Source organism: Podarcis gaigeae (genome assembly GCF_964106915.1).
Source record: "Podarcis gaigeae genome assembly, chromosome: 6".
Taxonomy (NCBI): domain Eukaryota; kingdom Metazoa; phylum Chordata; class Lepidosauria; order Squamata; family Lacertidae; genus Podarcis; species Podarcis gaigeae.
The window spans coordinates 729,165-757,141 of record NC_139682.1 but is presented as its reverse complement, the minus strand read 5'-3'; the positions used below and the strand labels follow the sequence as shown (position 1 = coordinate 757,141).

The 27,977-nt window shown below is 55.4% G+C and overlaps 1 protein-coding gene and 1 pseudogene across 2 annotated transcripts; one reads left to right on the top strand and one right to left on the bottom strand.

Annotated features, from left to right (window-relative positions):
• The first annotated feature begins 38 nt into the window (after positions 1-38).
• LOC310847844 (E3 ubiquitin-protein ligase RNF182 pseudogene) lies at positions 39-4,496 on the top strand (annotated as a pseudogene). Its single transcript, XR_014568704.1, has 2 exons — positions 39-353; positions 1,985-4,496. The product of XR_014568704.1 is annotated as an E3 ubiquitin-protein ligase RNF182 pseudogene (transcript).
• Positions 4,497-14,185: 9,689 nt separating this feature from the next.
• Positions 14,186-27,912, bottom strand: LOC310847713 (uncharacterized protein; the record flags this gene model as incomplete). The annotated part of the gene is made up of 10 exons (XM_083745775.1): positions 14,186-14,895; positions 15,984-16,073; positions 16,195-16,267; positions 17,090-17,176; positions 20,407-20,424; positions 21,203-21,304; positions 21,517-21,573; positions 23,186-23,359; positions 24,662-25,196; positions 27,677-27,912. The coding sequence occupies 10 exons, from the start codon at positions 27,910-27,912 to the stop codon at positions 14,693-14,695; spliced, it is 1,575 nt and encodes a 524-aa protein (XP_083601901.1). The 3' UTR covers positions 14,186-14,692.
• Positions 27,913-27,977: the final 65 nt, after the last annotated feature.

The window sequence follows — 27,977 nt, the reverse complement described above, 5'->3', positions numbered from 1 at the left end:
GAAAGGATGGGGTGCGCTGGGTCGGCGGGACCCCCAGCTGAGCTGCTGAGTGGGGGGGGGGCTTGATCCCCGCATATCCGCGGAGCTGGGGGTGGAATCAGGCCGTACATCCGGGGAGGGGGAAGCGGGGAGGGCGCCTGAGCCTGACCAGCCATCAGCATCCTCTCCATCTCCGCCGCCTCCTCCTGCATCCCGGCTCTGTTGCCATGGCAACGGCCAGGCGGTGGCTGCCGGCGGCCCGCGCGAGCGTCTGCCCGGGGTTGCAGCAGGAGCCGGAGCAGGCAGCGCCTCTCTGGGAGGCCGGCGGGACATCCCCGGGCGGGACGACCCCCGCCCGCCCCTCCGCGCACCAGGTAGGGAGAGGGATGGGTTCCCTTGAGCTCTGGGGAAGGAGAGGGGCGAGGAAGGACTCCACCCGGTGCTGCCTGGGGCCCGGCCAGGCTCTCCCAGCAGCGGTACCGACGGGGGGGGGTGCGCGATCTGGGCGAGGGGGTCCCCGAAGCCAGCAGCTGGGCAAGGCAGGAGAGAATCCCCCCTCCCCAACCGCGGGAGGAAGGGCCGCAAGCTTCTCACAGGGTTGCATGGATGGTGGTTTTTTTTTGCGGGGGGGTCCTCTGTCCTCTGTGACCCTCCCTGAGCGCGCTGGCTGGGGCTGAGGATGGGAGCTGGAGCCCAGGCACGTCTGGAGGGCCACAGGTGCCCCCCCCCCCGTTCTTGGCAGCAGGTGAGGCGCTCTGCTTCTCAGCCAGCCTGCGCGCAATTGCGCGCGTGTGCCCAGAGGCCAGATGCGTCCTGCTCAGCAGCCCAGCCAAGACGGGGGGGGACGGGGGGGCTCAGGCCATTGCTGGACGCCCAGCCGGCGGAGGCCGTGGGGCTCAGCAACCTTTCCAAGGGGGTTAGGCGGATTCAGGGAGGAGGAGGAGGAAGACGAGAGGGCTCTCCATGGCTCTGCCTTGCCTCCCCAGTGGAGGCCGGAATACCAGTTGCTGGAAGCCACAGGAGGGGAGAATGGGGCTCTTGCATTGGAATCCATCTAGTTGGCCCCAGTGAGAAGAGGGTTGGGGACTAGATGGGCCCCCGCTTTGGCCTGATCCTGCAGGCTCTTCTTATGGCCTCCTGAGACAGCGCCCTGGTGCCCAGGCAGGAGCCTGGATGTGACCCAGCCAAACCAGCGATGGGAAGGCCCAGCAGTAGAGACAAACCGGGGAAATGAAGAATATATTTCCACTTCAGAATACGCAGACCTTCCCAGAGTTTCTTCAAGGGGAGAAAAGGGACATTTTCCTTCTTATTTATTTATTGTAGTGTATGGACACCCCACCTTTCAATCCAAGGAGGTCAAGGTGACGCACAGCCCCCCCCCAGTCTAATCCCCCCAACAACCCTCTGGGGTAGGTTAGGCTGAGGCAGCGACTGGCCCCCAAGGTCACCCAGGGAGCTTCATTTCCGAATGGGAGATTTGAACCCTGATCTTAGTCTGACACTGTAACTATTTTTGTTTTTTTAAAGAATATCTTATGCTGCCATTTCCTCCATTTTTTTAAAAAAGCAATGTTTTGATATAATAATGCTTTAAAATTCCTAGACCTAAGGGTTAATGGTAACCATCTGAGACCTGCCAAGTCTTACAGGGATGCAGGCAGCAGCTGCTTTATCCTGTGCAGTCTAGTGTAGTATTGTAGACACAGGCTGGCAGCAGCGTTCCAGGTAGAGGGCATCCCCACGCCTGCCTGGGGATGCCAGGACTCCCAGGGGCTGAGCCTGTGCTCTTCTGCGTGCACAGCAACCAGCAAGCTCGTCTTATGCTTTTATGGAACCTCCAAGCCCAGAGACAGTCTACCTGAGTCTCACCAGGGGAAAAGGCAGGGAATCTCATCCGGATTCTTAGGGTGAGAACAGGTTGCTGGACGAGGCAGGGCATTGGCCTGGCCCACCGTGGCTCTTCTAACCTTCTTGTGTTGTGCTCTCTCTGCCCCCCACGCAGCCAGGCTCCCCTCCTCCAAGGCCGCTATGTCCCCTGGCAAGGCCAAAGCAGTGGCCCCCCAGCCGCTGGTCTTCGCAGCCCACGAGATGGAGTGCAAGATCTGCTACGAGCGATTTGACGGCCGCAGCCGCCGCCCCAAACTGCTGAGCTGCCGCCATCGTGTCTGCGCCCGCTGCCTGCGCAAGATGGTAGAGGTGGGCGAGCCGCCCGGGACCCTCAGCTGCCCCTTCTGCCGCCAGGAGATGCCCCTGCCGCCGGACAGGGACGTGGGGCGCCTGCAGGATGACGGGCAGGTCCTGGCTTTGCTCAGCTGCCGCGAGAGGGCCCGGAAGCAAGGAGGGGGCGCCAGGGCTGGGGGGGCGGCCCCCTCCCCGGAGGTGCTGCTGTGCCCCAGCATCCTGGAGCCCTTTGCAGAGGGTGGGCACAGCTCCTCCTCGGACTGCCTGGTCATCACCCTCCTGGAGGTGCCCGAGGACATGGCGGCCCCCGAGGGGGTGGGGGTCCTGGATGTCATGCGCCTCTACCGCCCGCCCAGCCTGACCTCGCTGCCCTGCTACGGCCCCCTGGGCAAGTGCCAGCCCTGCGCCACGTGGCACGCCTTCCCGCGCTTTCTGGTGGGCGTCCTCTGCCTGGTCTACTTCAGCTCTCTGCCCTTTGGCATCTACCTCCTGCTGGTGGAGCGTCTCAACCTGGGCATCGTCCTGGTGAGCCTTGTGCCCTCCACCCTCATCCTCTGCGTCTTCTACAGCCTCTGCCAGTGCTTCTGCCACGAGATCTTCGACTTGCCTTCTTGAGTCGGGCAGTGGGGGAGATCCAGAGGGCAAAGGGCAATGCCAGCCCCCCGGAGCCTCCCGCCAGCACCCAAGAGACAATTTGCCCTCCTTGTCCTCCCCAAATCTTGTGCCATTCCAACCGCCCTTCCTGGAAGCAGATTTCAGCAGCATTGTCCTCCTCTCCCTGCAACGGCCTGGTTGCAGTCTGGTCGCCAACCGAACCAAGGGCAGTGCCAGCCTTGGAAGAGAGCCCTCCCGTGTTTCAGAGCTGGAAAGGCGATGATGTGCTTCTTCAGACATGGACGATGGATTGGCCAAGCGTTCATGAGAACTATGTAGCAACCTGGCTGTCTGAGAAATTTATTTGTCTCCAAAGATATTTGCAAAGGCAAGAATGCCGTAATTTCACACATAGATGTTTGTTTGTCAGAGATCTCGGTCCACAAATCATAAGATCTTCAAATCCGATTCATTCTGACAAAATTAGGAGTTCTCAAGTACAACCACATTGAGGCAGCCGGATGATTTATAGCTGGCAGGTGGTTCGAATTTATTGCTCACCGGCCCCCTTCAGGAAGGAGCAGGCAGTTCTGTGGAGGAGGAAGAGGAGGGAGGGGCCTTTCAGACGCTGTTGGCCACACGGCTAAGTAGAACCTCCATGTGCCAGGACAGTGTTCCTGTCAACAGCAGTCGGAAGAAGCCCATTGCCTCCCTGCCTCGCCCTTTCAGCTTCCTGAGCAAGCCTTGAGGATGCTGAGCTGGGGGGGGGGGGTGCCTTTGTCTCTGCTGCTCTTTTGGAAAACAGATTCTGCCCTGTTGAGAAGCTGCCTCGTTGGTGTGGACCCTGGGGGGGGGGGAACCCCTCTGCCACGTGTCTCTGGTGGAACTGGGAATGACAGGGGGACAGGATGCGGCCCCCACCCCAATGAGCAACTGGGCCTGGGGGTGATGTGGGAACAGCCAACAGTCTTCTGCTGGCCCCTGCTTCTTATATATTTATTTTATTTTATTTCTTGCCTTTAGGGGCCATGTTTTTCCTCTAAGGGGGTCAAGGGGGCATATATGGTTCCAATCCCACCCCCATTGTCACTTAATTCCCACAACAACCCTGTGAGGTAGGCCAGGCTGAGAGGAAGTGCGACTGGCCCCCAAGGTCACCCTGTAGGCTTCACGGCCGAAGTGAGGGTTTGAACTCTAGTCCCTCCCGGATTCTCGTCCGGCACTCGAACCACCGCACCACGTTGGCTCATCGCATGTCCTACTGTGGCAACTTGCCAGCCCCCTGACGTAGAATCCTAGACTTGTATGATTGGAAGGCACCTAAAAGGTCCACTAGTCCAACCCCTTGCACATGGGCAATTTCCCCAGAGGGGAGAGCATCCCACACCCAGTGGGTCCAGGGAGACTGGTGACCTCTTGCAAACAGGGGGGGAGGTCATTTCAAAAACCAGAGAGACTCCCTGCAAGTTCTGCAGAGCATGCTTAGCAGCTCAAGGGGCAAAGGGGGAAAGGGTGTCCCACCTAGGGGAGTCAGACCCCTGGCCTTCATCACATCCTCCTCCCCCTGAGTGCTCAGTGCCAAGTCCTGGTCTGCTCATTTCGTGACACTCACCAAAGGGTTAAAGGAAGAGCTGCTTATTTTGGTTTGCAAGTCCCGGTGCCTGGTGAAAACTGGCAGAACAGCACCTCCTGTTGTCTGTGTCCTCCATTGGTTCAGAAATAAATGAAATAAAACGAAACTTGCCAGTATTGTAATGCCATTCTGCAAATCTATGGCGCAACCGCATGAGGAGTGAAAGTGTGCAGTTCCGTTAGCTCACCTCAAAAGGGCTGGGAAAGGTTTGGGAAAAGTCCGCCCAAATTATCAAGGAGGTGGAGGGACTCTCCTATGAGGGGCGGTGTTTGGGGCTTTAAAAGGCGAGTGAGAGATACATGTTTCTACAATGATGCCTTGCAGGGGGAAAGTGGATGGAGAAAAGTTTGGGGACATAAAAAAGGAAGTGCTTCTTCCCAGATTTAAATGGGGATTGCCAGGGTAATAGAGGGAGATTTAGGGAGCTGATATCCTGTTGGGGAGTAGGCTTTCAGGGGTCAGCAAACTTTCTCAGCAGGGGGCCGGTCCACTGTTCCTCAGACCATGTGGGGGGCTGGACTATATTTTGGGGAAAAAATTAAATGAACGAATTCCTGTGCCCCACAAATAACCCAGAAATGCCTTTTAAATAAAAGCACACATTCTACTCATGTAAAAACACGCTGATTCCTGGACTGTCCGTGGGCTGGATTTAGAAGACGATTGGGCCGGATCCAGCCCCCGGGCCTTGGTTTGCCTACCCGTGGCTTAGAGGAACTTGGAGCTGCCACGACCTTTTCATCCAGTAGAGGTCATGCAGAGCTACTTTTCTTTTTCCCCAGGGATGTTTGCAAATTTTCACTTCCTCTCTCTTGGTTTAACCCCACAAGCTGCTCTGTGTAGGGCACTTTTTAGCACGACACAAGCGGTCAAAACAGAGGCCCTCCATCCTCACACCCCAGGATGAAAAAGTATGCAACTCGGTCCTCTAAATCTGCACCCCTTCCAGAATCTAACCCCCCCCCCTTGCCAGAAACTGAGCCTGATGAGGAGCTGTTGAAGGAGCTGGGCGTGTTTAGCCTGGAGAAGAGGAGACCGAGAGGAGATCTGAGAGCCACCTTCACATATCTCAAGGTCTGTCCCATGGACGATGGAGCAGGCTTGGTCCCAAACTAATGGAATCCAAATGGCAACAAAAGAGATTCCAACTAAACATGAGGAATAACTTTCTGACAGTACAAGTTGCTCAGCAGTGGAATGAACTCTCTTGGAAGGTGGTGGGTTCTCCTTCGTTGCAGGTTTATAAGTAGAGTTTGGCCACTCATCTCTCAAGGTTCCTTGAGCTGTCATTCCTGCAGTGCAGGGGTTGGACTAGTTGACCCTTGGGATCCCCTCTATTTCTATAATTCTAGGATTGCAGACTTGGTTGTAAACAAAATATGCCCTTTTTCCCTTATGGGGGACACAAGAGCCCATATAGAGTCCTTACGTAGGTTCCCTACTGGTAGGAGAAAATAACAGAGGCCAACCAGAGAATATTGAGAAGCAAAGCAGCTCGTAAGCTTGATCTTTATTGATCTGTTGCAACAGGGGGCTCCCCTCTCACGCAGGAAAGGAGGAGGACCCAGAAACCAGGTGTGTCCGCCCTTATATAGACATTTCAAATTGCCTGCCATGGAGCTCAAGACCACCCCTCCATACATCATATCTACATCACAGAAAAGGTGGTCTACAACAGAAATTTGAATGTTGTTTTTCCTGTCTGCCAGGTTATCTGATAATGCCTTATCTGATTCCCTTTCCTGGCAGTCTGTCCATTCCTTTGAGATGGTGATTCCCCAATTCCTGAGACGATGGGAAGGTTCCCTCACCCGCTCCCTCCTTGCAGAGAAAACATTGGGTCAGTTTGGGAGTCAAAATGGTTTCAGGACGGTCTTCCTGTGCTGCTCCAGACATGTGGTCCCCATATCTATGTACGTGCCTGGTTGGCACATTTATGAACATTTATTATTTATATATAAGACCTTAATTATTTTTATTTCAACTTGGAAGGAATCCCAGGGGTCATCCAGTCGAACCCCCTGCAATGCAGGACTCAGAGCTAAAAAATCCCTGGCAGGTGGCCACCCAAACTCTGCTAGAGTTGACTATCCCAGCTACTTTCAACTGTATTCACACGATGTTTTAATTATTGTAAGCCCCTCTGGGACCTTGGGCTGAAGGGCAGGCGAAGAACAAGAACAACAGCAGCAGCAGCAGCAGCAGCAGCAGCAGCAGCAGCTCTTCTCTTCCGCTTCCCCACCAGCCAGACAAGCCTTCCCAGGGCTGCCGGGGCTCCTCCTTCTCTAGCTGGACAAAGGGGTCTCCTCTCACCCCGCAGCTCCTCAAAGAGCCCCCCTGCCGGGCTGGGCGCTGGTGGCCAGTTCAGCCACACGCCAGATCTTGGGCTTGGGGGGCAGCTCAGCAGTGGCCGGTGGAGGAGACGCAGGCCAGCCTTGCCCCCGCCCGGCCTTCAGCCAAGGGGCGGCTGTTTCTGCCAGAAAGCCACTCTGGGGGAGATTGGTCCTCGGCGGAGGGGTGCTGGGGGCTGCTCTTTCTCCCTCGCTGTCCTCCTCTTCCTCCTCCGCCTCTCCCTCGGCCTTCGGGGCCCGGGGCGCCCAGCAAGCCCGGTTCTCCTTCTTGAGCCGCCGGCGGGCGTTGGCGAACCAGGTGGAGACCTGCGTCAGGCTCATCCGGCTGACGATGGCCAGCAGCACCTTCTCTCCCTTGCTGGGGTAGGGGTTCTTGGGGTGCTGGCCCAGCCAGGCCTTGAGGGCCGCCGTGCTCTCCCGGGAGGCGGACGCCTTGCCCCGCGACGGGTCCTCGGGGGTGCCTGGCCGCAGGAGGGGCGAGTAGAGCAAGGGCGCCGGCCACAGCAGGGGGGGTCCGCCAGGCAGCTCGCAGGGGGCCGAGACCTGCAGCACACAAAGGCAAGAGCAGCTGTCAGCAGCAGGACCCCCAAACAACTCCGGGGGTTGCAGGAATTTATTCATAGGTTGGGGGGTTTGCCCCTCCAGCAGATATCATGCACATGCAGCCCACTACCAAAACCAGCACCATCGCTTTTGTGACTTTTGTGATTTGTCCCCACAAAACATTTCATCACAGTTTCTTCCTATCTATTCAAAGGGCCTCTGCTGCACAATACCAAATGTCAGAATTCACTGATCAACGTATCTCTGTACTGGCTCCCTGGGAATACTTCAGAAATTCCTATAGACCTGTGAGCTCAGCTGCTCAGCAGCCCCTCTGCCTGAGCGATAATCCCTGGCATCCTGATACCTGAGTGCCAGAGAGGCTGCCATTCCAGAAATACCAAACCCAGATGAAGACAAAAGGGTGTGATTAACTTGGCTGGGAAACAAGGAAATGTAAAGATCTCTTTTGTTACACTTGATGGGTGTTTGGTGGAGGGCAAGGAGAACCATGGGGCAGGGTCCAGGATGCTCCCACCAGACCTCCCCTTTCATGATGTAACCATGATGTATGAGTGATGTAGTCTGGGGGGGGTGTAACATGGGGATTAAAAAGGTAAAGGGATCCCTGACCATTAGGTCCAATCGTGGCCGACTCTGGGGTTCCAGTGCTCATCTCGCTTTACTGGCCGAAGGAGCCGGCATACAGCTTCCGGGTCAGGTGGCCAGCATGACTAAGCCGCTTCTGGCAGACCAGAGCAGCGCACGGAAATGCCGTTTACCTTCCCGCCGGAGCGATATCTATTTATCTACTTGCACTTTGACGTGCTTTCGAACTGCTAGGTTGGCAGGAGCAGGGACCGAACAACGGGAGCTCACCCCATCACGGGGATTAGAACCGCCAACCTTCTGATCGGCAAGCCCTAGGCTCTGTGGTTTAACCGACAGCGCCACCTGCATCCCACAACATGGGGATTAGCAGCTAATAAAAGCTCGGGTTCTCTTTTGTTTGGGGCTTCCATCTTGTTCCACCTGGTGGCAGGTGGGAGTCCTGTTGCGACAGTCTTCAGTCAAGACCAAGCCTACTGGCTGCTGTTTTGCTCTGGCATTCCTGGCTGGTGTCCTTGTTTTTTGTCCAAGGGAGCCCTCAGATTTCTCCGTTAACAGGGAAATGTTGTCTCCTCCGGTCTGCTCTGGCTCCCTGCATACTCCCCCACATTTCGGGAGGGCAAATTGAGGCACACCCACACCATCCTGCCACCCCTGTCACTTGCCTGCCCAGCCCCAAGACCACTCCTCACCCAGCCCCTCCCTTGCCTGCCTGCCCCTTGCCCCCTTCACCTGCTGCCTCCTCTGCCCCCATCGCCGCTGCCTCCTGCCGCCGCCACTGCAGCCTCCCGGAGACCCTGATGATTCTCAAAGCGATCCCGGAAAGCTCTCTGGCGCTCACCAGCACAATCCTGCTGACTCGCGCCAGGGTGCCCGTCTTAAACAGGACATTCCAGGATCCAAGGGGAAGCCAGAATTGGCTTCTGTGATCTGGGATGCCCCGCTTAAAACGGGACACTTGTCCCTGCTGGAGGAAAGAAGCATGCCTGGATGCAGGCTGAGTCAACGACAGAAGCGCCAGAGAGCAGAAATTGAAGCATGCTTGAAATGTGGCCCATGCAATGGAAACCTGCTCCACCCTGAAAGCAAAGGCTGGCAGAGAAAGGTTGCGGCATTTGGGACGTTTTAGAGAAAAGGCATGATGGAAATGAATGGAGGCTTTCTCTGCCCTCCTGAGTGGTGGTCCATCTGTCCCGGAGGGCATCCCTCTCCCCCTAAAGGATGTGGGGTGCTCTTGGGTCCAGCCTTGCCACTGGGGCTGCAGCTGCCCTCAAGGACCTCGGGGCCCTTTCATCAGCTTTGACCCCTGCACCAACCCTGGCTCTACCAGGACACAGTTAGTTCCGGTTATTCACACTCTGGGCCCCTCCTGCTTGAGTGGGTGGGCAGAGCTTTGCGGATGGCGCTGCCACCTTTGCTGAGGTCGAGAGGCGGGCACCGTGCCCCTGAGGGGCTTTGCTTCTTCAGCTCTGCTGCCTCCTCTTGTTTCCTGCTGCTATTTTTAGTCCCATCCCAGCATGTCTCCTGCCTCCCAGAGAAGGCCCCTTCCCTGTCTGGTTGAGAAGCCACCACAAAGACTCCCGCTCTGCAGATATTTTTAAACATCTCCAGACCAGAGAGAGGAGCGTCTGTCATGCAGCCCAGGGCTGGGAGGAGCGGCTTGAGCTGCCTCGATGCCAGCCTGCCCACTGTGCCAGGCTGTGTACGTTTGCCACGAGGGTGGCTTGCCTCCTCCTATAGCTCCTCAAATCATAACTGTCAACATTTCCCTTTTCTTGCGAGGAATCCTACTCGGAATAAGGGAATTTCCCTTAAAAAAAGGGAAACATTGACAGCTATGCCTCAAATTGGGGGGGGGGGGGACTTGGTGCAAAGAGAATTAGGACAGAGAACATGAATCCCAGGCAGAGGCAGGACTCAGGAATGGGACACCTGTGCTGCATGCAGAAGGCCTCCCTCCCCATTCCTAAGAACTCACGAGGAAGATCTGTGGAGGAAGCTGGGGTGGGGAGGAGGTTTGGTCTCTGGAGGGGGTGATGGTACAAGTTTGGGAGGGTCAGTCTGGATGATGCCCTGACTCTCGTCCAGCTCTCGGGACCCTGTGTGTGTGTGTGTTAAAGGGTATGAGAGCAAGCTTCCCCAACTGATGCCTTTGCCTAGGTAGTGGATCTGCCTGACCAGTTGCACATTGCAATTAGTACAAGTAGAGAAGCTGCTCTGTGCCATCGGGCAAATGGCCATTGGGCCTCCCCCCCCCTCGCCCGGCTGCTAGGAAGAAGCTGGCTGCAAGCTGGAGACACAGAGACATCTCCAAATATCTGAAGTGCTGCTGTTCCATGCAAGACAGAGAAAGCTTGATTTTTTCTGCTGGCAAAAGGAGGACCAGGAACAACAGATTCAAATGACATGAAAGAGCCATTTGACAGAGGAGCGGTCTCCCTTGGAAGGTGGTAGACCAGGGGTCAGGGGGACAGACTATATTTTTTTTGGGGGGGAAATAATGAATTCCTATGCCCCACAAATAACCTAGAGATGCATTTTAAATAAAAGCACACATTCTACTCATGTAAAAACACGCTGATTCCCAGACCGTCCAGGGGCCGGATTGAGAAGGCGATTGGGCCAGATTCGGCCCCTGGGCCTTAGTTTGCCGACCCATGTGGTGGACTCTTTCTTTGGAGGTTTCTAAGCAGAGATCGGATGGCCATCCGTCATGGATGCTTCAGTTGTGATTCCTGCATTTCAGGGGGTTGGACTAGATGACCTTGGGATCCCTTCCCACACTACCGTTCTATGATTCTATGAAGGGAACTTGTGAGGGGGTCTCCTGCAAGCCAGTCTGACCTTACCCTTGCCCGCACCCCACCTGGGATCTGGTGCCAATGGCTGCCTGGCCTTTGTTTGACAACCTGCCCCCCTGGCTTCCCACGGCTGGCCCCATTGCTCACCCCCCCCCGCCTGCTCTGCCTGCCTGCTATTCTCCCCCTAAGTTCCTTCTCCTCACATGCTTGGCACCCCCCAGCCACAGGTAAGCAGCTCCAATGAGCTCCCACCTCAGAACTGATGGAGATTTGCCAGGTAGGAACACAGAGACATGGGATGCTGGCTTGCATGGGTGTAGCCAGGAGTTTTGTTAGGGGGTGCAGAACCTCAGTTAGCTATGCGTTTTTATTGATTTGGGGGGGGCATCTGTCCCTCCCTGCCCCCCCGGCTACGCCCATGTTGCTTTACACTGAGACATTGGTCCAGCTTTCCCAGTATTGTTGGCACTGACTGGCAGCAGCTGTTGAGTTTTTCAGGCAGAGGTGCCTCCCAGCCCGGCTAGGAGATGCCGTTGGGATTCACACTCAGGACCCTTTGCCTGCAAGGCAGATGCTCCACCGGCTGAGCTGCAGCCCCTCCCCAAACTTAGGCGTTCTATTCTGAGGCCATCCATGCCTGAAAACTTTCATGAGCCTTGCATCTATTTCAGAAGGGCCAAAAGGAAGGACTATGAAAAGAATTATTAGCTAAGGACAATTAAATGTAATATAGAAATTAAGAAATGCAGAATAAGTGATAAAGAACGGAAAAGCATCAGAGGTGTTGATGGAAGTCTAAAACATTGTTTAAGATGAGAAGATATGTTGTATGGCTGTTGAAACTGATATGTTAAAAAATCAATAAAAATGTATATATATAAAAAGAAAGGAGTCCAGAATGGACACATGGAAACAGCCATGAGATTTAACAGAATGGGCACATGGAAACAAAAAACGCCAGACTGACACATTCTGAAAGAACAAAAGAAGTCTGGTGGGCAGTTAATCTGCGGGACTCTCTGCTGTTTGGTTGCTGGCACTGTTAAATACGGAGCAGAAAGGCAAGGGAATTCTTTTATGATTCCAGCAAGTGTGTCACTTGCTTGAGGGCTGCTGGAAGCAGCAAAGCACAGAGGACCTGAGGGATCCTGGAAGCTTTTCAGCTCCAAAAGTTGCACCTTCTCCCATGCGACTGAGAGAGGGAGAGAAGAGTCTCGCCTGCAGAAGGTGTTTGGCCCACCCAGTCCCACCCATCTTTCAAGCCCCCAGGGGCTCACCTGGGCCCAGCCCCTCACTCACCCCAATGCAACACAGAACGCCCTCCCCTCCACGCCACTCCGAGTGCCTGGAGTCACTTACCGGCTGGGCGAAGAGCCCCAGGGGAGGTGGCTGCAGCAGGCTGTAGCAAGGGAGAGCAGGGTAGGCGCAGGGCAGGTGGGGCAGCAGGGGGGGCAGGGGGGCAGGCGGGGCCCCTAGGGGACACCAAAAGCCCTCTGCATCCCCACTGCCCGCAGGCGTCTCTTGGGAGGGTGCTGAGGCCATGGTGAGCAAGAGTGGCTCTGGGGCGGGAGAGGCTGCGCTTGGGGGATTTATAGGGGCAGAGGGGTGAAGGGCAGCTGATTAGGGGCATTAGCAGACAGCGGGCACAGCTCACTTTAAAGGGGCAGCGTCAGGATGCTGCAGTTGGAGGAGCCCAGCCTTGTGCCAGAAGCTGGATTCTCACTCGCTGGAGTGGCTGCCTTTGGCACACGTCCTGGGGGGGTTCGGGGCCCCCCCCATCGCAGCCCCCTCCCTGGGCACAGGATATTGGCTGCCCAATAATGATGACCAAATGGGAAAATCTTTGGAGAACAAATATGAAATGTATGGCGTCTTATAACATCAAGGGAAATATGTTAAAGATGCAGCATGGATGATCCCTCACCCCCTCAAGACTATTTAAGATGTACAAAAATTTAGGTTCTAGGAAATCTCTGGGTGCTCCAGGCCTAGAGAAGTGGACAGAGAACCTCGTTTGGACTGCGATTCCCCTTCTAAGTCTTGGCTAAAGAGCATGTGCAGAGTGCTACTCCCTTGTTGGTGGAACAGCTGCATTGGGGCCCCAACTGGGTCGCACGGTGGTCATGGGGGCGATTCACTTCCAGGCCAATGAGATGTAGCTTCGAAGGGGGTTTGGGCAGGTCCGTCTGCATGATGCCCCGAATTCCTTCCAGTCCTTGGGGTCCTGGACGCAGGGAGGGCTAGAATCTAATGGGGGATTCTATCGTTAAACTCGTCAGACAATTTTATTTTGGTAAGACAATGTCCCTGGAGGCCACTTAGGTGTCCTCATCTGCATCCCAAAAGAATGAGCCAGGTTGCAGGATGGGACCTTCCAGGATAATAGGTGGGACTTTCCTCCAGCCCCTCCACCTAGATGCCAGGTAGGAGAGCAAGACCCTGAGAGTTGTGCAAGAGCTGAGCTGGAGACCCAGAGACCTGGTTGCTCTTTGCTGGAGCCAAAGCTGAGACTACGCAGGATGAGACCCTTCCTGCCTACAGACTGTCTTGCCAGAGTGGTGCATGCTCTGGTCATCTCCCACTTAGACTACTGCAATGTGCTCTACGTGGGGCTACCTTTGAAGGTGACCCGGAAACTACAACTAATCCAGAATCCGGCAGCCAGACTGGTGACAGGGAGCGGCCGCCGAGACCACATAACACCGGTCTTGAAAGACCTACATTGGCTCCCAGTATGTTTCCGAGCACAGTTCAAAGTGTTGGTGCTGACCTTTAAAGCCCTAAACAGCCTCGGCCCAGTATACTTGAAGGAGCGTCTCCACCCCCATCATTCAGCCCAGACACTGAGATCCAGCTCCGAGGGCCTTCTGGCGGTTCCCTCATTTTGAGAAGCCATGTTACAGGGAACCAGGCAGAGGGCCTTCTTGGTGGTAGCGCCTGCCCTGTGGAACGCCCTCCCACCAGATGTCAAAATGCTAAACAACTACCTGACATTCAGAAGACATCTTAAGGCAGCCCTGTTCAGGGAAGTTTTTAATGTGTGACAACTTAGTGTATTTTTGGTCTTTGTGGAAGCCGCCCAGAGTGGCTGGGGAGACCCAGCCAGATGGGCGGGGTACAAATAGTAAATAATAATAATAATAATAATAATAATAATAATAATAATAATTGAAAAGCGAGATCTCCTAGAAGGATGTTGATGCTGTGACCCTCCATCCTACGCTCAGGCTGTATATATGTGTAAGTAAAACCATCTCTAAGTATATCCCAAAGACACCAGACTCCGCTGATGTTCATTCCAAGGAAACCAAATCCTGGATATGTTGCACTGAGGCCTGGAGTCCCTTCTCTATTGGAGAGGCCTGGAAGAAGACACAGGCAGCCATGGAAGGAAGGGAGCTGGGCGGGGGGCGAAGTCTAAGGCTTCCCCAGCTCAGGAAGGGGCCGGGGGCTGGTTTCATTTATTTATCTGTTGCATTCATACTCCACCCTTTTCTCTTTCCCCCCAATATATTTTATTAAAGCTTGAAAGGAGATATACAAAGATGAATACCAACTATAAAATATCTTTTTAGAATACAAAAGGTAAAAAAACCGATTAAATAAAAACAAATACAAAGGAAGAAGAAGAAAGAGAGAGAGAAAGAGATAGAGATAGAGAGAGAGAGAGAGAGAGAGAGAGAGAGAGAACGAGTGCTTCTGATTCTTCACCTGTCGGCTGTAATGTATATAAAACGTTATTCAAAACATTTGCTCCATTTATAGCCCAACATTTTCTGCACGGCACTCAAGATGCCCGGCATCATTTCCCCCCCTTTTCCCCTCACAACAGCCCTGTGAGGCAGGCTGGGCTGAGAGGCAGCGACTGGCCCCCAATGTCACTGTGGAATGACTGGAACCCTGGTCTCTCCCAGGTGCTGCTCCAATGCTCTAACCACTGGGCCACCACTGCCTCTCCCTGAGAGAGAGGCTGGTCGAGTCCGGGGGCCTCCGCCTGTCTAGCGAGAGAACTTGCGCACGGCCCGGTAGCTGCCTGGGGGCGCCAGCTGCTGGGGGGTCTCCTGGGGCTCCTCTTCCTCCTCCTCTTCCGCCAGGTCGTTGGCTGAGCCCCATCTCCGCTGCGCTGGGTGGGTGGTCCTGGGCAGGAGGAGGCAGGCCAGCTTCCGGTTCCTGCTGCGCTCCCCCCGGATCGGGCTCAGCTCTGGGGAGACACCAGCAGACCCCCAGGGGGGGCACGCTTACACAGATGGCAGAGTTGGAAGGGACCGCCAAGGGTCATCTAGTCCAGCCCCACGTCCCTTCCCTCTCCCCACAGGCCCTTCCGCCAGACAACCTAGAAGCTCTGGGAAGGGGGCTGCAAGCCAGTCCCCTTTAGGGTCCCTCCCCCTTTCCCCTTTTCCACATGCAAACAAGGAGCAGAAAGGGACCCCTCCCCACATATCTATGGGACCGCCTCTCCTGGTCTGCCCCACGGAGGACCTTAAGGTCCATGAATAACCATAGTTTAGAGGTCCCAGGCCCTAAGGAAGTCAGACTATCCTCCACCAGGGCCAGGGCCTTCTCAGTGATGGCTCCAACCTGGTGGAATGCTCTGTCCCATGAGACCAGGGCCCTGCAGGATTTAACCTCCTTCCGTTGGGCCTGTAAGACAGAGCTATTCCGCCTGGCCTTTAATTTGAATTCAGCCTGATCTTTTATTTCCCTTCTCTTCCCTCCCCCTCTCCTTTTATGAAGATCATCCGCTCTGAGACCCCACAGCCAAATCTCCCCTGGTCTCCTCGCTGGCCCAAGTAGGACCAATTCAGCCAGCTAGCCCTGGGGATTATCTAATTGATTTTTGATTTTCATTGTTATTCATGTTTTTATACTGTATTTTATGCTGCTTTTATAGTGTTTTAAATTTGTTGTTAGCCGCCATGAGCCTGGCTTTAGAACCGGGAAGGGCGGGGTATAAATAAAAAATTATTATTATTATTAAGAACATTTGCAGAGCCTGACTGTCAGATGCCCCAGTGGGAAGGCAACAAGCAGGATCCGAACCCAAGAGCCGCACTCTCCCCTCCTATAGTTTCCGGAAGCTGGGAAGCGGGAGCATCACGGTCTGCTCCTCTGTGAATATGCCCCACCCTCTTTCAAAGCCATCCAGGTCGCTGGCCATCCCTGCTTCCTGTGGCAGGGAGTTCCGCAGTCTAACCAGGCGCTCCATGGCGAAGGACTTCCTTTGGCCCTGAACCTGCCCTCCCTGTGGAGGCACATGCAAAGGCCAGAAAGGGGGGGTGCTGCTCTTACGGGGTGGGGTGGGGGCTCCCTCCGGGGTCTCCACGCAGAGGTAGTGCTTGGCCAGACGGCCGCTGTAATCCCGGAGGTCCTGGTTGGCACCTGTGGGACGACAGGGAGCTGAGGGGCCATCGGGGAGGAAGAAGCAGCCCCGAGGAGGGCTGACCCCTTTGGCAGGGAGGGAGGGGTGTGGATGATGGGGGGGGGAGCATGTCTTCCTCACCATGGGTCCAGATGAGCAACTCCATTAGCCGCCGGTGGCCGTGTAGGGCGGCAATGTGCAGGGGGGTGTAGCCCTGGTTGGGGGGCAGAAGGAGGAAGAACAGGCTCTGAAGCACCTGACTCTGAAACCACCAGACACCCCCACCCCCAAAACGCGCTTTGCCCAGTGCCCCCTCGCCCTCTGGCACCAAGATGCCTGCACACAGCATGGAGACCCGCTATTTTATGGGGAGTGGGGGGCGCCCCACCTGCCACCCAAACCCTCCCACCCCTGGGGTCTCCAGCAACCCTCCAGCAGGCTCTGCTCTCGGGGGCCTTGCCCATCCCCAAAGCGATGCACCCACAGGTCCAGCACATCTGAATACTCACCCCCTGTGTGTGTTCCAGGAGAAAAGGGGCAGGAGGGTGGAGGAAAAGGAAGGATGGATGGATGGATAGATGATAGATAGATAGATAGATAGATAGATAGATAGATAGATAGATAGATGAATGATAGATGATAGATAAAATAATAAATAAAATAATAAATAAAATAGTTTAAAATAATAATAAAAATAATATTATACCCTGCCCATCTAGCTGGGTTTGTGCAACTGGTTGTGCAACTGTTGTGCCCCCCAACCTGCTCCCACTTGCACCCCCATGTTAAGGGAAGCAGCTCCACTCTGAAGCTGCAATTCCTGCCCTGGATGGTGCAGGACCCCCCCCCCAAAAAAAACACCTATGGTGGTGCCCTTGTCTACTCACATGCTCCATGCAGAGGGGTCAGCATGGGAGGAGAAAAAAGGGGCCGTTTAGGGGCACCCCAACACCTCCTCTTTCGCCAGGATTCGGGGGGGGGGGTTTAGCCCGCCTTGCTGCGCAGCCCCCTTCTCCCAGCCCTGCAAGGGACTCACCGCTCGCATGTTGACGTCGGCCCCGGCCCCCAGGAGGAGGGTCACCAGCTCCTCCTTGCCCTGCTTTGCTGCCCAGTGGAGGGCTGTCTGGGGGGAGAGAGCAGGGGGGTCACGGGGGGGGGAGCCTTCCTCTCTTCATCCCCCCACCCAGCAAGAAAGAGGGAGCCCCCCTTCTGCCCACCCCTGAACCTCCCAGGAACAGGAAAGGCGGAGGCTTGCTTCACATTCCCAGTCGCAATGGGAAGCATCAGAAGAGCCTCCGGATCAGGCCCCGGGACCCTCTTCTCACAGGAGCCAAGCAGGGGTGGGGGGGTCAGGTGGGATTGCTATGAGGAATTATGAAAATATGCATCAAGCCATTGTGTCAGCGATGAAAGCATTGCTTGGCTGGGCTTGAGTCATTGACAATAATTTCTGATCAAATCCCACAAGCCTCAGCATCTCTGCCCATTTTCTCTGCCTGACAGGCATGTATAAGCATTCTGAAACACAGACCAGTTGCTTCACATAAGATAAGGAGGTAGCTTTGATGTAGATTTTGTCAATCTTTAGGTAGATCTTAAGGGCCGGGAAGAGAGTTCACAAGGAGATGGTAAATACTATCTTTCCTTGCCTGTTCTTCCTTTCCTGTTTACTGCTTGTTTATGACCTCCGGGGTTTGCTAAATGCATTCCTCCTTGGTTCCTGTTTTATGTATGCATGCTCAAATTAGTTCTTTGTAGTTAAAAGGATTCCTCTGATCCGACTTTGTCCCACGTGGTAATTTTTTGAAATGCTCAGAGGAAATCAGATTGGTTCTTACAAACGCTGTGTAAGAGCTCTTTTAATAGTTAATAAAATGGTTTGGACGAGGGAGTGGCTATTGGCCCTTCCGCCCAGAGTCTTGCTGGCCAAGCCTGGTGTGTGTTTTATTAATCAGGGTCCAATCCTTCCTTTGCCTTTGGAACGCAACACAGGGGCCAGTCGGGGAACCCCACAAGCAGTGCCCTCTCCTGCAGAGCCCCCCTCCCTAGGTGCCCTTGAAAGCCCTCTGGTCCTCCGTGAATTTTGGCTGGGAGACCCGGAAGAGCAGCTCCCTGCCTTGCAGGCCTGTTCAGGGGCCTGGACTGACTCCAACTGCAAAAGCTGGGCTGGGCTGGGCTGGGCTGGGCTGGGCTGGGCTTGGGGTTTTTCTGCTGGGGGACAGTTGCTGTTTTGTATCTTTATTTTAGATATTACGATTTATGTGAAGATTGTTTAACTTGGTTGTGCACTTTTTGATATTTTATTTTTTTGTTCATGACTACTTCTGCCATGTTTGTATTTCTGCCCCCCCCCCCGTAAGCCCCCGTCTTGAGCACAGTTCTAACTATGGAAAGGTGCAACGCAAATAAAATGATGCATGCATGTCACTTTGTGCCATATCGGTGGGTGGCCTACACTTAATCCAGTGGGAGGGAGTTCCATAGTTTAACTCCGCAATGTGAGATGAAGGATTCTGGGGAGGAGAAGGGGGCATTTAGGGGTAAGGGGAGGAAATTAGTAGTTGGGACCAAATACTTACGAACTGTGTCAGGTCAGGCAGCAGCAGCAGCAGCAGCAACCGTGGGAGAGAAGCAGAGTCATTAAAATCCCCACCCAGGAGAGACTCCACTTGCCAGGGAGAACCTCCCCCCCACAAACACAGACGGTGGGAGGCTGTAGGGTGGGGGGGTCACAACAGAAAGAGGGGCAGTGTGCCAGGCAGGCAGGTGGCATTGGCGCTGGGTCTCAGAGACAGTGCCCGTCAGGAGGACATGCAGCCTGAGGCAGAAGGGACCCCCAGGGACCCCCCCCCCGAGCTACGCCAAGGCGACCTGACCCACTTGGGTCTAGACTTACCCCCTGAGCAGAGCGGGAGGAGAAGGGCCAGGCGGCAGATTTGGCAATGGGGGAGGGAAACAGAGAGAAGAGAGCGTTAGAGTCATGCGGTGCATCCTGAAGCCCTCTGAACATGTGCAAAGTGTCACACCCACAGCCGGCACTCACGCACCCGGGGCTGCAGTAGGGATCCCCCCCAGATGGCTGGGAGGTGGCACCAGGAGGGTGGGGGGCAGAAACATTGCAAGGGGACTTGGGCCCCCCCTCCCACAAAGGACCCCAAGAGGAGGAAGATGTGGAGGTCCCACATGACCCTGCCGGGAGCCACACGGCTTAGAACTAAAGCACAAAGCGGCCCCTCCGTCTGCAATGGAGACCCCATTCCAGGTGGGAGCACCTGCCTGAACGGGCCCCCGTCTGCCAGGCTCACCCCCCCATGGGTCTTTCTAGCAGCCAATCTGGTGCTGAACCCTTTGCAGAGCAGAAGGCCCACGGCCTCAGCCCCCTTCCTCACCAGGTGAGACATGGTGGCTGGGGGGCAGCTGACCCGATTCTGCACTCTCCAGGTGAGGGAGGGCTGGCTGGCGGATCCAGGACCGGCAGCAATGTCTAGGCAACACGATGACCATGTACATATGCAATAAACAATCTTTTATAGAATTCCTTCAAACCATAACATTGCTGACGTTCTCTTTGCAGCACAGGGGTTTGTTTGATCCAGGACCGCGGCTGCTTCTTTCTGAAGCTCCGTTTCCGTGGGCTCAGCCCCCCCAAGAAGTCTTGGGCTCCCAAAGAAGAACATGAGAAGAGGCTGCAGGATCAGACCAGTGGCCCACCTGGTCCAGCATCCTCGTCTCCCAGGGCAATCTACCCGGAAGATAATTGTATTTGGAGGAGATAGCGCTTTAACATGGTTCCCTTCCTGCCTCTGTTTGCTTCCCCTCTCTGTCTCTTGTCCAGGTCTTTGATGGCTGAAGAACAGCCTTTTAGTGCCCTAATTTGTAAGAAGGGAAGGAAGTGATATTGCTGGGTACCTTCTTCTGATGTTAGACATTGTTTGAAGAAAGTAAGGCATTGAGAGAGGTGGCTAATGAATAATCTGTACATAGCAGGTAGCATGTAGGCAGTCGGGCAATTCATGCGGGCTAACAGGATAGTTATCTATAAATCGGAAGGTTTGGGTAGAGTTATTAGAAGCTCCTGCATGGACTGATCGATCGCAGGGCTGTGAAAACAGGCTACCTGGGGGAGTCCCTTTGCCACTTCTTGAGGGCTTCCCAGTGGCAGTGGCAGATTGAAGTGCTTGCTTGGTAATGTATGTAATGCTTGCTGTTTAGAACAAAATCTTTAATCTTCTCACTCACTTGTGTTTGTCTGAATCTCATTTTAAAAGAACCGCCTTGTATTGGGCAAGACAGCCAGCCAGGCGCCCCTTGTGGGTCTGAGCCCCAGAGTGCAAGATCAAGGACAGCGTTCACACTCACCGAGGTGAAATCCTGGAAGCAGCAGCCGGAGCGCCACGGGAGGGAGAGAAAAGAGGGGCTCAAGTCAGCATGGGGAGGGTGGCAAGCGCGAGGGAGCCCCTTCAGATGCAGGGCGACCCTAGAGGCGGACTGGGGTCTTTCTGATTTCAGCTTGTGCAAGGCCCAAACCCATTGACCCCTGACCCCTGCCTCTTCCCTTCTGCTCAATTCATTACAGCGGAGTTGCAATGCCCTGAAGCACCCCCCCCCCCGCCCCGGGCTCAGCACCCAGAGCAGGGGCCCTCGCGGAGGAAGAGGTGTGCGGAGGGAGCCCACCGCCCCCGGCAGCGCGATCCTGGCGGGGTGGCATTGCGGCTGCTTCCCTGCCCACACTGGGTGCCATGCCCCTATGGGGGGAACCACACCCCTAAGACGCATGCCACACCCTTATGGGCGGTGCACCACACCCCCAGGACACACACCACGCACCCAGGATGTGCACCAGCCCCGCCCCGCCTGCTCTCATGAAGCTCCGCCACTGAGCAGGGGAACCGGTCGCGCTGCCCTAAGTCCAACTCGGCACCCCCATCCCCCCCAATCCAGCAGCAGGCCCTCCTTGGCAGAGGGAGGCGATGCTGGATGCCCAGGGCAATCCTGCCACTTCCTTGCAGGCCTTTGGACTCTCCCAGGCAGGGAGAGCCAGGCGACCTCAAGTCTTGCTCTCTCGCTGGGCTCTCCCTCCCTTGGAACCAGCCTGGGCTGGCCAAGTCGGGCACCGGCTCCGAGGGGCCCAGCCGCCGGGCGACCTTACCTTCTTGGAGGCGAGGGTGGGGTCCTGCTGGAGCAGGTGGCTGAGGGTGGCTACGTGGCCCCCGGCTGCTGCCTGCAGCCACTCCTTCTCCAGGGGCTCCAGCTGCAAGGAGAAAGACCCTCTCTCAGTCTCCCCACTGAGGCTCCTTTCTTAAGTTTTCTGCATGTTTTGACTGTGTTGCCTTTATGGATTTGTGTTGTGAGCCGTTGTCTTAATCCAATAGTCCCCCTTCTTGAGGATCTCCACCAGCCCCACGCAGAGTCCCCTGTCTTCTCCCCAGAAGCACCTGACCCCTTTCTGGCCCCATCACTCACCGCCACTGGGCTGGAGACCCCTGGGCCGTCGTCTGCGGCGTCTCGGTCCGACTGGGGCTGCAATGGGGAAAGAGAGGAGGGAATGGGGCACAGATGCTGAGTTGCCACCTCCCCACCCCAAAGAGAGCTCCCCTGCCCAGAGGTGCTGCCCCAGACGTGGGTGCCCAGCACCCGCTCCCTGCGTGGAGGCAGACTCCCTGATCCGCCATGATCCTATTAACACGAGAAAGTGATTGCCGCCAGCGGCTAAGGAGCTTATGAGAGGGGCTGAGCTGGAAAGAGGCAGGCTGAAGGCCAGAGGGTGCTCAGTCGTGGTCCTGGGCACCATCCTGCCGGCCTGCCAGGTGCTTTCCCTCTCTCCAGGCTGGGACCTTGGCCCTTCCGTTCTCACACAGTGGCCAAACCAAAGGGTCACCTGCCAGCAGGACTTGAGCACAAGAGTAGTCCTCTCCCTTCCTGGAGTTTCCATGAGTATTTTGTCCCATGGAAGATGGAGCTGGCTTGTTTTTTCCTGTTCCCGAGGGCAGGACTCGAACCGACCAATTCAAATGGCATGAAAGGAGATTCATGTTAAGCATTAGGAAGATGGCAAGAGCTGTTGGACAGTGGAACAGACTCCCTTGGAAGGTGGCGGAATCTCCTTCCTGGGAGGCTGTTAAGGAAAAATCTAGGTGCGAGGCTGCTCAGTCCCCCAGCTGGTCGGGCAGAGCCCGCGGGTCCCTGCGGAATAAAGGAAGGAGTCCAGCCAACTGGAGCAAATAGCTGTAGACCAAAGTTTATTGTGCATTAGGTTCAAAGAGGAATTTTGAACCCCGAGGATGGGGTGACAAGGACTTTTAAAACTTCCCCACCATATCCCAGAATACAGTTCATACAGCATCATTGCTACATCACTGACATGTCACAAATGGGGAGGGGTAGACAGGGGTTACACTAGTTCAACCTTGGAAAACATGTCCAGACAAGTCCTTGGTACAAGATGAGCCTAAGCAGACATGGCAGGGCAAGACTCAGGTATAAGATTAGCATAGACAAATATGTCTTAGGTGCCCACCACCCAAAAGTACAATAGAAGTTCCTTTGCATGTCTGGACCCCTTGGCAAGTTTGGGGATGGGATTAGGCTTTCCTTGGCCAACAATCAGCTCAGCAAATGCCACCTCTGGGCACTTCCTGGGGTGGGAGGTGTGTATACATGTTTTCATGCTTGGGGAGCTGGAAGGGAAAAGGGTCCTTTTTCCAAGGGCAAAATAGCGCTGAAATGGAGGAACTGGCAAAGGAGTTGATTTTATACGATTTATAAAGCTAGGTATCTTCCCTGAGCTGTCAAGTCGAAAGGATCCATTCAGGCATAATATTTGTAACATTTAACAACTTTAAAGATGTGCCCCTCCCCCTTAATTTCCGCAACAAGGTTTTTCAGCAGAAGGTGGAGGGCCACCTCACATGGATGCTTTAGTTGAGAGCCCTGCATTGCAGGGGGTTGGACTAGATGACCCTTGGGGTCCCTTCCAACTCTACCATTCTATAGTTTGGGGTCTTTGGCAACAGGCAACCTCTGATTTAGTGTCTTGGCAGAGCAAGCGGCCATCCTCACCCCACAGCTCTGAGGCAAGCCCACCGCAGCTCCTTCCTGAGGGCCAGAAGGACCAGAGGCCCCAGGAACCTACCGGTGCCTCATCTTCGCAGACAGTGACCAGGATCTGAGGGGCTGACATGTCTCGCCGGCACGGAGACTCTCGGGAGTCCCACAGCAACTGGACGGCTGGACAGATGTCCCCCTGGGGGCTGGTCTTCTGTGCCCCCTCCCACTTTGGAGCAGTTGCCACAGTAAGACGCTTCTCCTGCAAAACAAAACAGCTTTTCTAGCAAGACCCTCTTAGCTGTCCCCTGGCACAAATTTCCTATGCAGTTAAGACCCCCAGCTCTCTTCCCTGTATTGACAATTCAATACTTCATTTGTGGATTATGGGGATTTCTACCTAATCAGGGTGTTATACAAAACAAAACAAACAAACAAACGAATTGTGCCAGAATGTGGCATCTGGGAACTCAAGGTCCTTAGACCGCTGATGTGGGTGTTCATCTGTTTTTTGTCTATGGCTCTTTAACTTTCTAAAAGTTTTAAATTTTTGTTTTTTGTTTTTCCCCCGTATGATAATTTGATTATTTTCTTGTGAACTGCTTTGAGCTTTTCTTTTCCAACTGAGCATTGTACAGACTTTACGAGCTAAATAAAATATAGAAAGAAGGCTGAGAGGGTTCACAAGTGCACGTGTGAATCAGGCGCCATGGATTAAGCACCATGGATGGGATAATCAGAAGGGCGGGGGGGAGAGAAGGAAGTCGCCTCCTTCAGTGCAGCATCCTGTTTTTGTCAGCAGCGGATGAGGAGGCCAGCGGCCATTGGCCAGCACAGCTCAGTTGCAAAGCATCCATCTCTGCTTGCAGGCGGCCTGGGACTCAACCCCCAATGGCGGCATCTCCAGGGAGGGCGGGGGGGGGGGCGACCCCTGCCTGCCACCCCCCACTGCCAGTCATTAGACAAAGGACTGACTTGCTACAAGGCAGCGTTTTATGTTCCCGTTGCTTCGCCCCTTTACTCAGAATAATGAGGACTAGAATCTTTGCTTGCTTTGGGGGGAATGAGTCATAGTTCAGGGACAGACCCAATGCTTTGCACGCAGGAGTTTCAGTCATTTCCAGGCAGGGCTGGCGGGGGTAGAAGCCCCTCTGGAGAGGTGGGGGCTGCCCTCTGGACTTGGCACCAGGCAGCCAGTTTCCTTTCCCTGCACTGGGGGGGGGGAGGTGAGGGAGCGAGCCCCTTCCCCACCACCCCACGTGCTCCAGCCCAGGCCGGCAGCTCCCGGACCCCGTTCACCGCCCCTAATGCCGCTCTGGGGCGGAGCGCAGCAAGAGGCGCAGCGCCGGAGCGCACAAGACGCAGCCAGCCAGCCAGGCAGGGCGCTCGCCCCGTCCATCTCCGCGTGCCAAGCCCCCCTCGCCGCGCTGCTCTCCCGTCGGCAGGCTCAGCAGGCAGCAGCTGTTCGCCGCCGGAGGAGGAGCGGGTCGAGCCTGGGGCGCGCCGCTTGGCTCCCTGCCGGATCCATTTGCCTTCTCTCCGGATATTAAGAAGAGTCACGCACCCGCTTAAGGCGGCTCCCGGGAAGGTCCCTCCGTCGAGGGGCACCAGGAGGATGGCGGGGCAGCGGCGGCGGCGGCGGCGACTTCCCGATCCTTTTCCCCGCCCGTCGGGGCGCTTCCCGGAGGAGCGTCACTCCGGAGCGGCGCATCCGCCCCAGGACCCAGCAGGCGGCGCTTCCAAACTCCCGGGAGCCTCCTCCTCCTCCTCCTCCCGGTGCCGCCGGTTGCGAAATCCCGAATCCACCCCCGACGGCCTCCAGGGCGGGACGAGAGCGCGCGCGAGAGGCCTTTCCGTTCCCGGTCTCCTTTCCGTCCGCTCGGACGGGCGCAAAGGCTCCCCGGCCTGGAGAGGTTGGGACGGGGCTCGAGGGGACACCCCAGCACACCCCACCCGCGAAGGGCGGGACGAGGAGAAAGTGTCCGCTTGAACCCAGCGCATTCCCGGGCACCGTCCGGCTACGAAAGTGCCGGTGTCGCTGCCCCGAGGAGATCCCAGTAGAAGGACGGCGCAGGAGAGCCAACGCGCCCGAAGGGCTTCTAAAGCGCACGGGGGGGGGGGCTGAGCTGGAAGGAAAGCTCCCCCCCCCTATCCGGTTGCATGTGCCTTGGGTGGACGAGGACATGGAAGCAGAGACCTACACGCCCTGGGGTTACACAGAGGCGGGCATCACTGGGCGAGGGAGGAATGCCACAAGTCAAGAGAAAAGGAAACTGCCCAGATACCCAGTTGAAAGCGCTGGCCTATTAAGTGCCGTTTAGTCTAGGGGGGAGGTGGGGGGGGCATGAGCCAGGAATGATGGGAGCATAGCTGTCAACTTTCAGATTTGAAAATAAGGGACCAGCAGCCGCCCCTGTCCCGGGGACAGTCTAGGGGATATCTAACAATCCGGGATAGCAGCGGGAAAGAGCGCTGGAATAAGAGAATTTCCCGCAAAAAAGGGAAGGCTGACAGCTATGGATGGGAGCTGTAGTCCACCAAGATCTACAGGCTCAGAAGTTTGTAAAATTATGCAAGGCAGGATGGAGAAGCTTTCTTGCCTCTCTCCTAACACTAGAACTCCTGAGCGTCCAGTGAAGCTGAAGCGTGGAAGATTCGGCGGATGAAAAGAAGTCCTTCCTGCAGTCCATAAACTGAGGAACTCCCTGCTGCAGGAGGCAGAGAGCTTTAAAAGAGGATGAGAGCAAGATGGCTCTGCTCTGCCTCCACAATCGCAGGCAGCCATGCTTCTGAAGGCCAGCTGCTGGAAACCATGCGAAGGGAGGGGCTTGTGCCCGGATCCTGCATGCATCTGGTTGGCCATTGTGACAACAGCAGGCTGGGCTACATGAGCTATTTAAGGTAAAGGTAAAGGACCCCCAGGCAGTTAAGTCCAGTCAAAGGCAACTATGGGGGTGCAGTGCTCATCTCACTTTCACGCCAAGGGAGCCGGCGTTTGTCCACAGACAGCTTTCCAGGTCATGTGGCCAGTATGACTAAACTGCTTCTGGCGCAACGGGACACCGTGACGGAAACCAGTGTGCGCAGAAACGCCGTTTACCTTCCCGCCGGAGCGGTACCTATTTATCTACTTGCACTGGTGTGCTTTTGAACTGCTAGGTTGGCAGGAGCTGGGACAGCAACGGGAGCATGGGGATTCGAACTGCCAATCTTCTGATTGGCAAGCCCAAGAGGCTCAGTGGTTTAGACCACAGCGCCACCCGCGTCCCTTATACATGAGCCACTGGCCTGATTCAGCCATCTCTACTTAGGGTATGTGTGCTCAGGGGTTCCCTACAGGGATGGGACCCAGGACCTTCTGCGTACAAAGCTAACCACCTTTTGCAAGAGCTACGCCAAGGCCCTTCCTCCTGGCCCAAGCTGGCTTTCCCAGACTCCTCCAGCACCTGGCAGATTTGGAGGAAGCCTCTCCACCCAGCACCCAATCACTGCTCCTTCACACCCACAGATGTGGCTGCTCCACCCTACTCCTTTTTCAACCTTTCTGAATGGGACTGACTCTCCCTCGATCAGGCAGCAGCAGCAGGGACTCAACCCACATCTCTGAGCTGCAGCATGCAGCAGGGAGATGTGCATCACCTCCAAGTTTCTAGTTCTCAAGGTGCACACAGGCACACCAGCTCTCCAGGGGCACAAGGGGCCATAAATAGCCACAAGGGTGCATGTATTTCTTGTAAGAAGTATAAGGTGTCATAAATAAAATGCATGCTCATAAGTGAATTTGTGATGTTCTATCAATTGTGACTTGATGGGCGGACAATGTTCTCGAAGATACCAGCATGAGTTTGACCAAACCGCGGGAGGCAGTGGAAGACAGGAGGGCCTGGCGTGTTCTGGTCCAGGTGGTCATGAAGAGGCGGACATGACTAAATGACTGAACAACAACATCAATTGTTACTGTTTGCAAGCCATTTTGCAATTCATGTGAAATAAAAGCAGCATAAAAATAGAAGGAATCATTTCAAATCGGCCACCACTGAAATAGTGCCGAGGGCAACACAGCAGCCGTGTTTAGCCCCAGCCAACCTCAGAGACCCCCTCAAGTCACGCAGCTGGAAATTCCAGATAAGTCGCCCTCTCTGAACCAGCTTGATCAATGGCTGTTGAATGGCCTAACTGACCAGTGAAAAGAGCAGGTATCCATGTATAAATGAAGCAGGTCTTTGACAATGGATTCTGTAGGCAAGGTATTCCCTATTTCAAAAGGATGACAGCCCATTGTTGGGTATTGCCAGGCATCTTGAGTGACAGACTTGTCAGGATGTTGTAGACTGCCTTTGTTCTGGGCTCACTGTCTCCTTGCAAGGGAGGGGGAGAGAGACTCTTGCAACAGACCAAGGGAGATCAGCAGCTTGTTTTGCTACCTTGGCATCCTCCATTTATGTCTCCAAATCCACAGTGGACCTCGAGGGTACCTGTGAAAGCCAACCCGAGTTTCCTCACAACGCACTCCTCTACACCCCTGGCACAGGAAAGAGCCGCTGAGCACGGACAGGGCACCCTTCTGCCCTCTACCTACCTGGCAGCAACGTCTCGGAGGGGGCCTGGGAAGGGGCTGTGGCAGCTCCCGGCCCTCGCCTTGCCTGGCGGCTGCATCCTCCACATCTGGTGGCCATGACCTTGTCCCCAGAGGACTCGTGCCACCACCCTGATCATGAGCATGCTGTGCGCCAATCCGGCTTTATTAGATAATGGCCTGTAATCTAGGCGCAAGCCCCGCTTCCCCAACACAGCTGGAGCTGGCCCTAATGCCATCGCCCCCAGCACCTGCTATAATGCCAGGGCACAGCTGGAGCCGACCGGCCAGGCAGGAACCACAG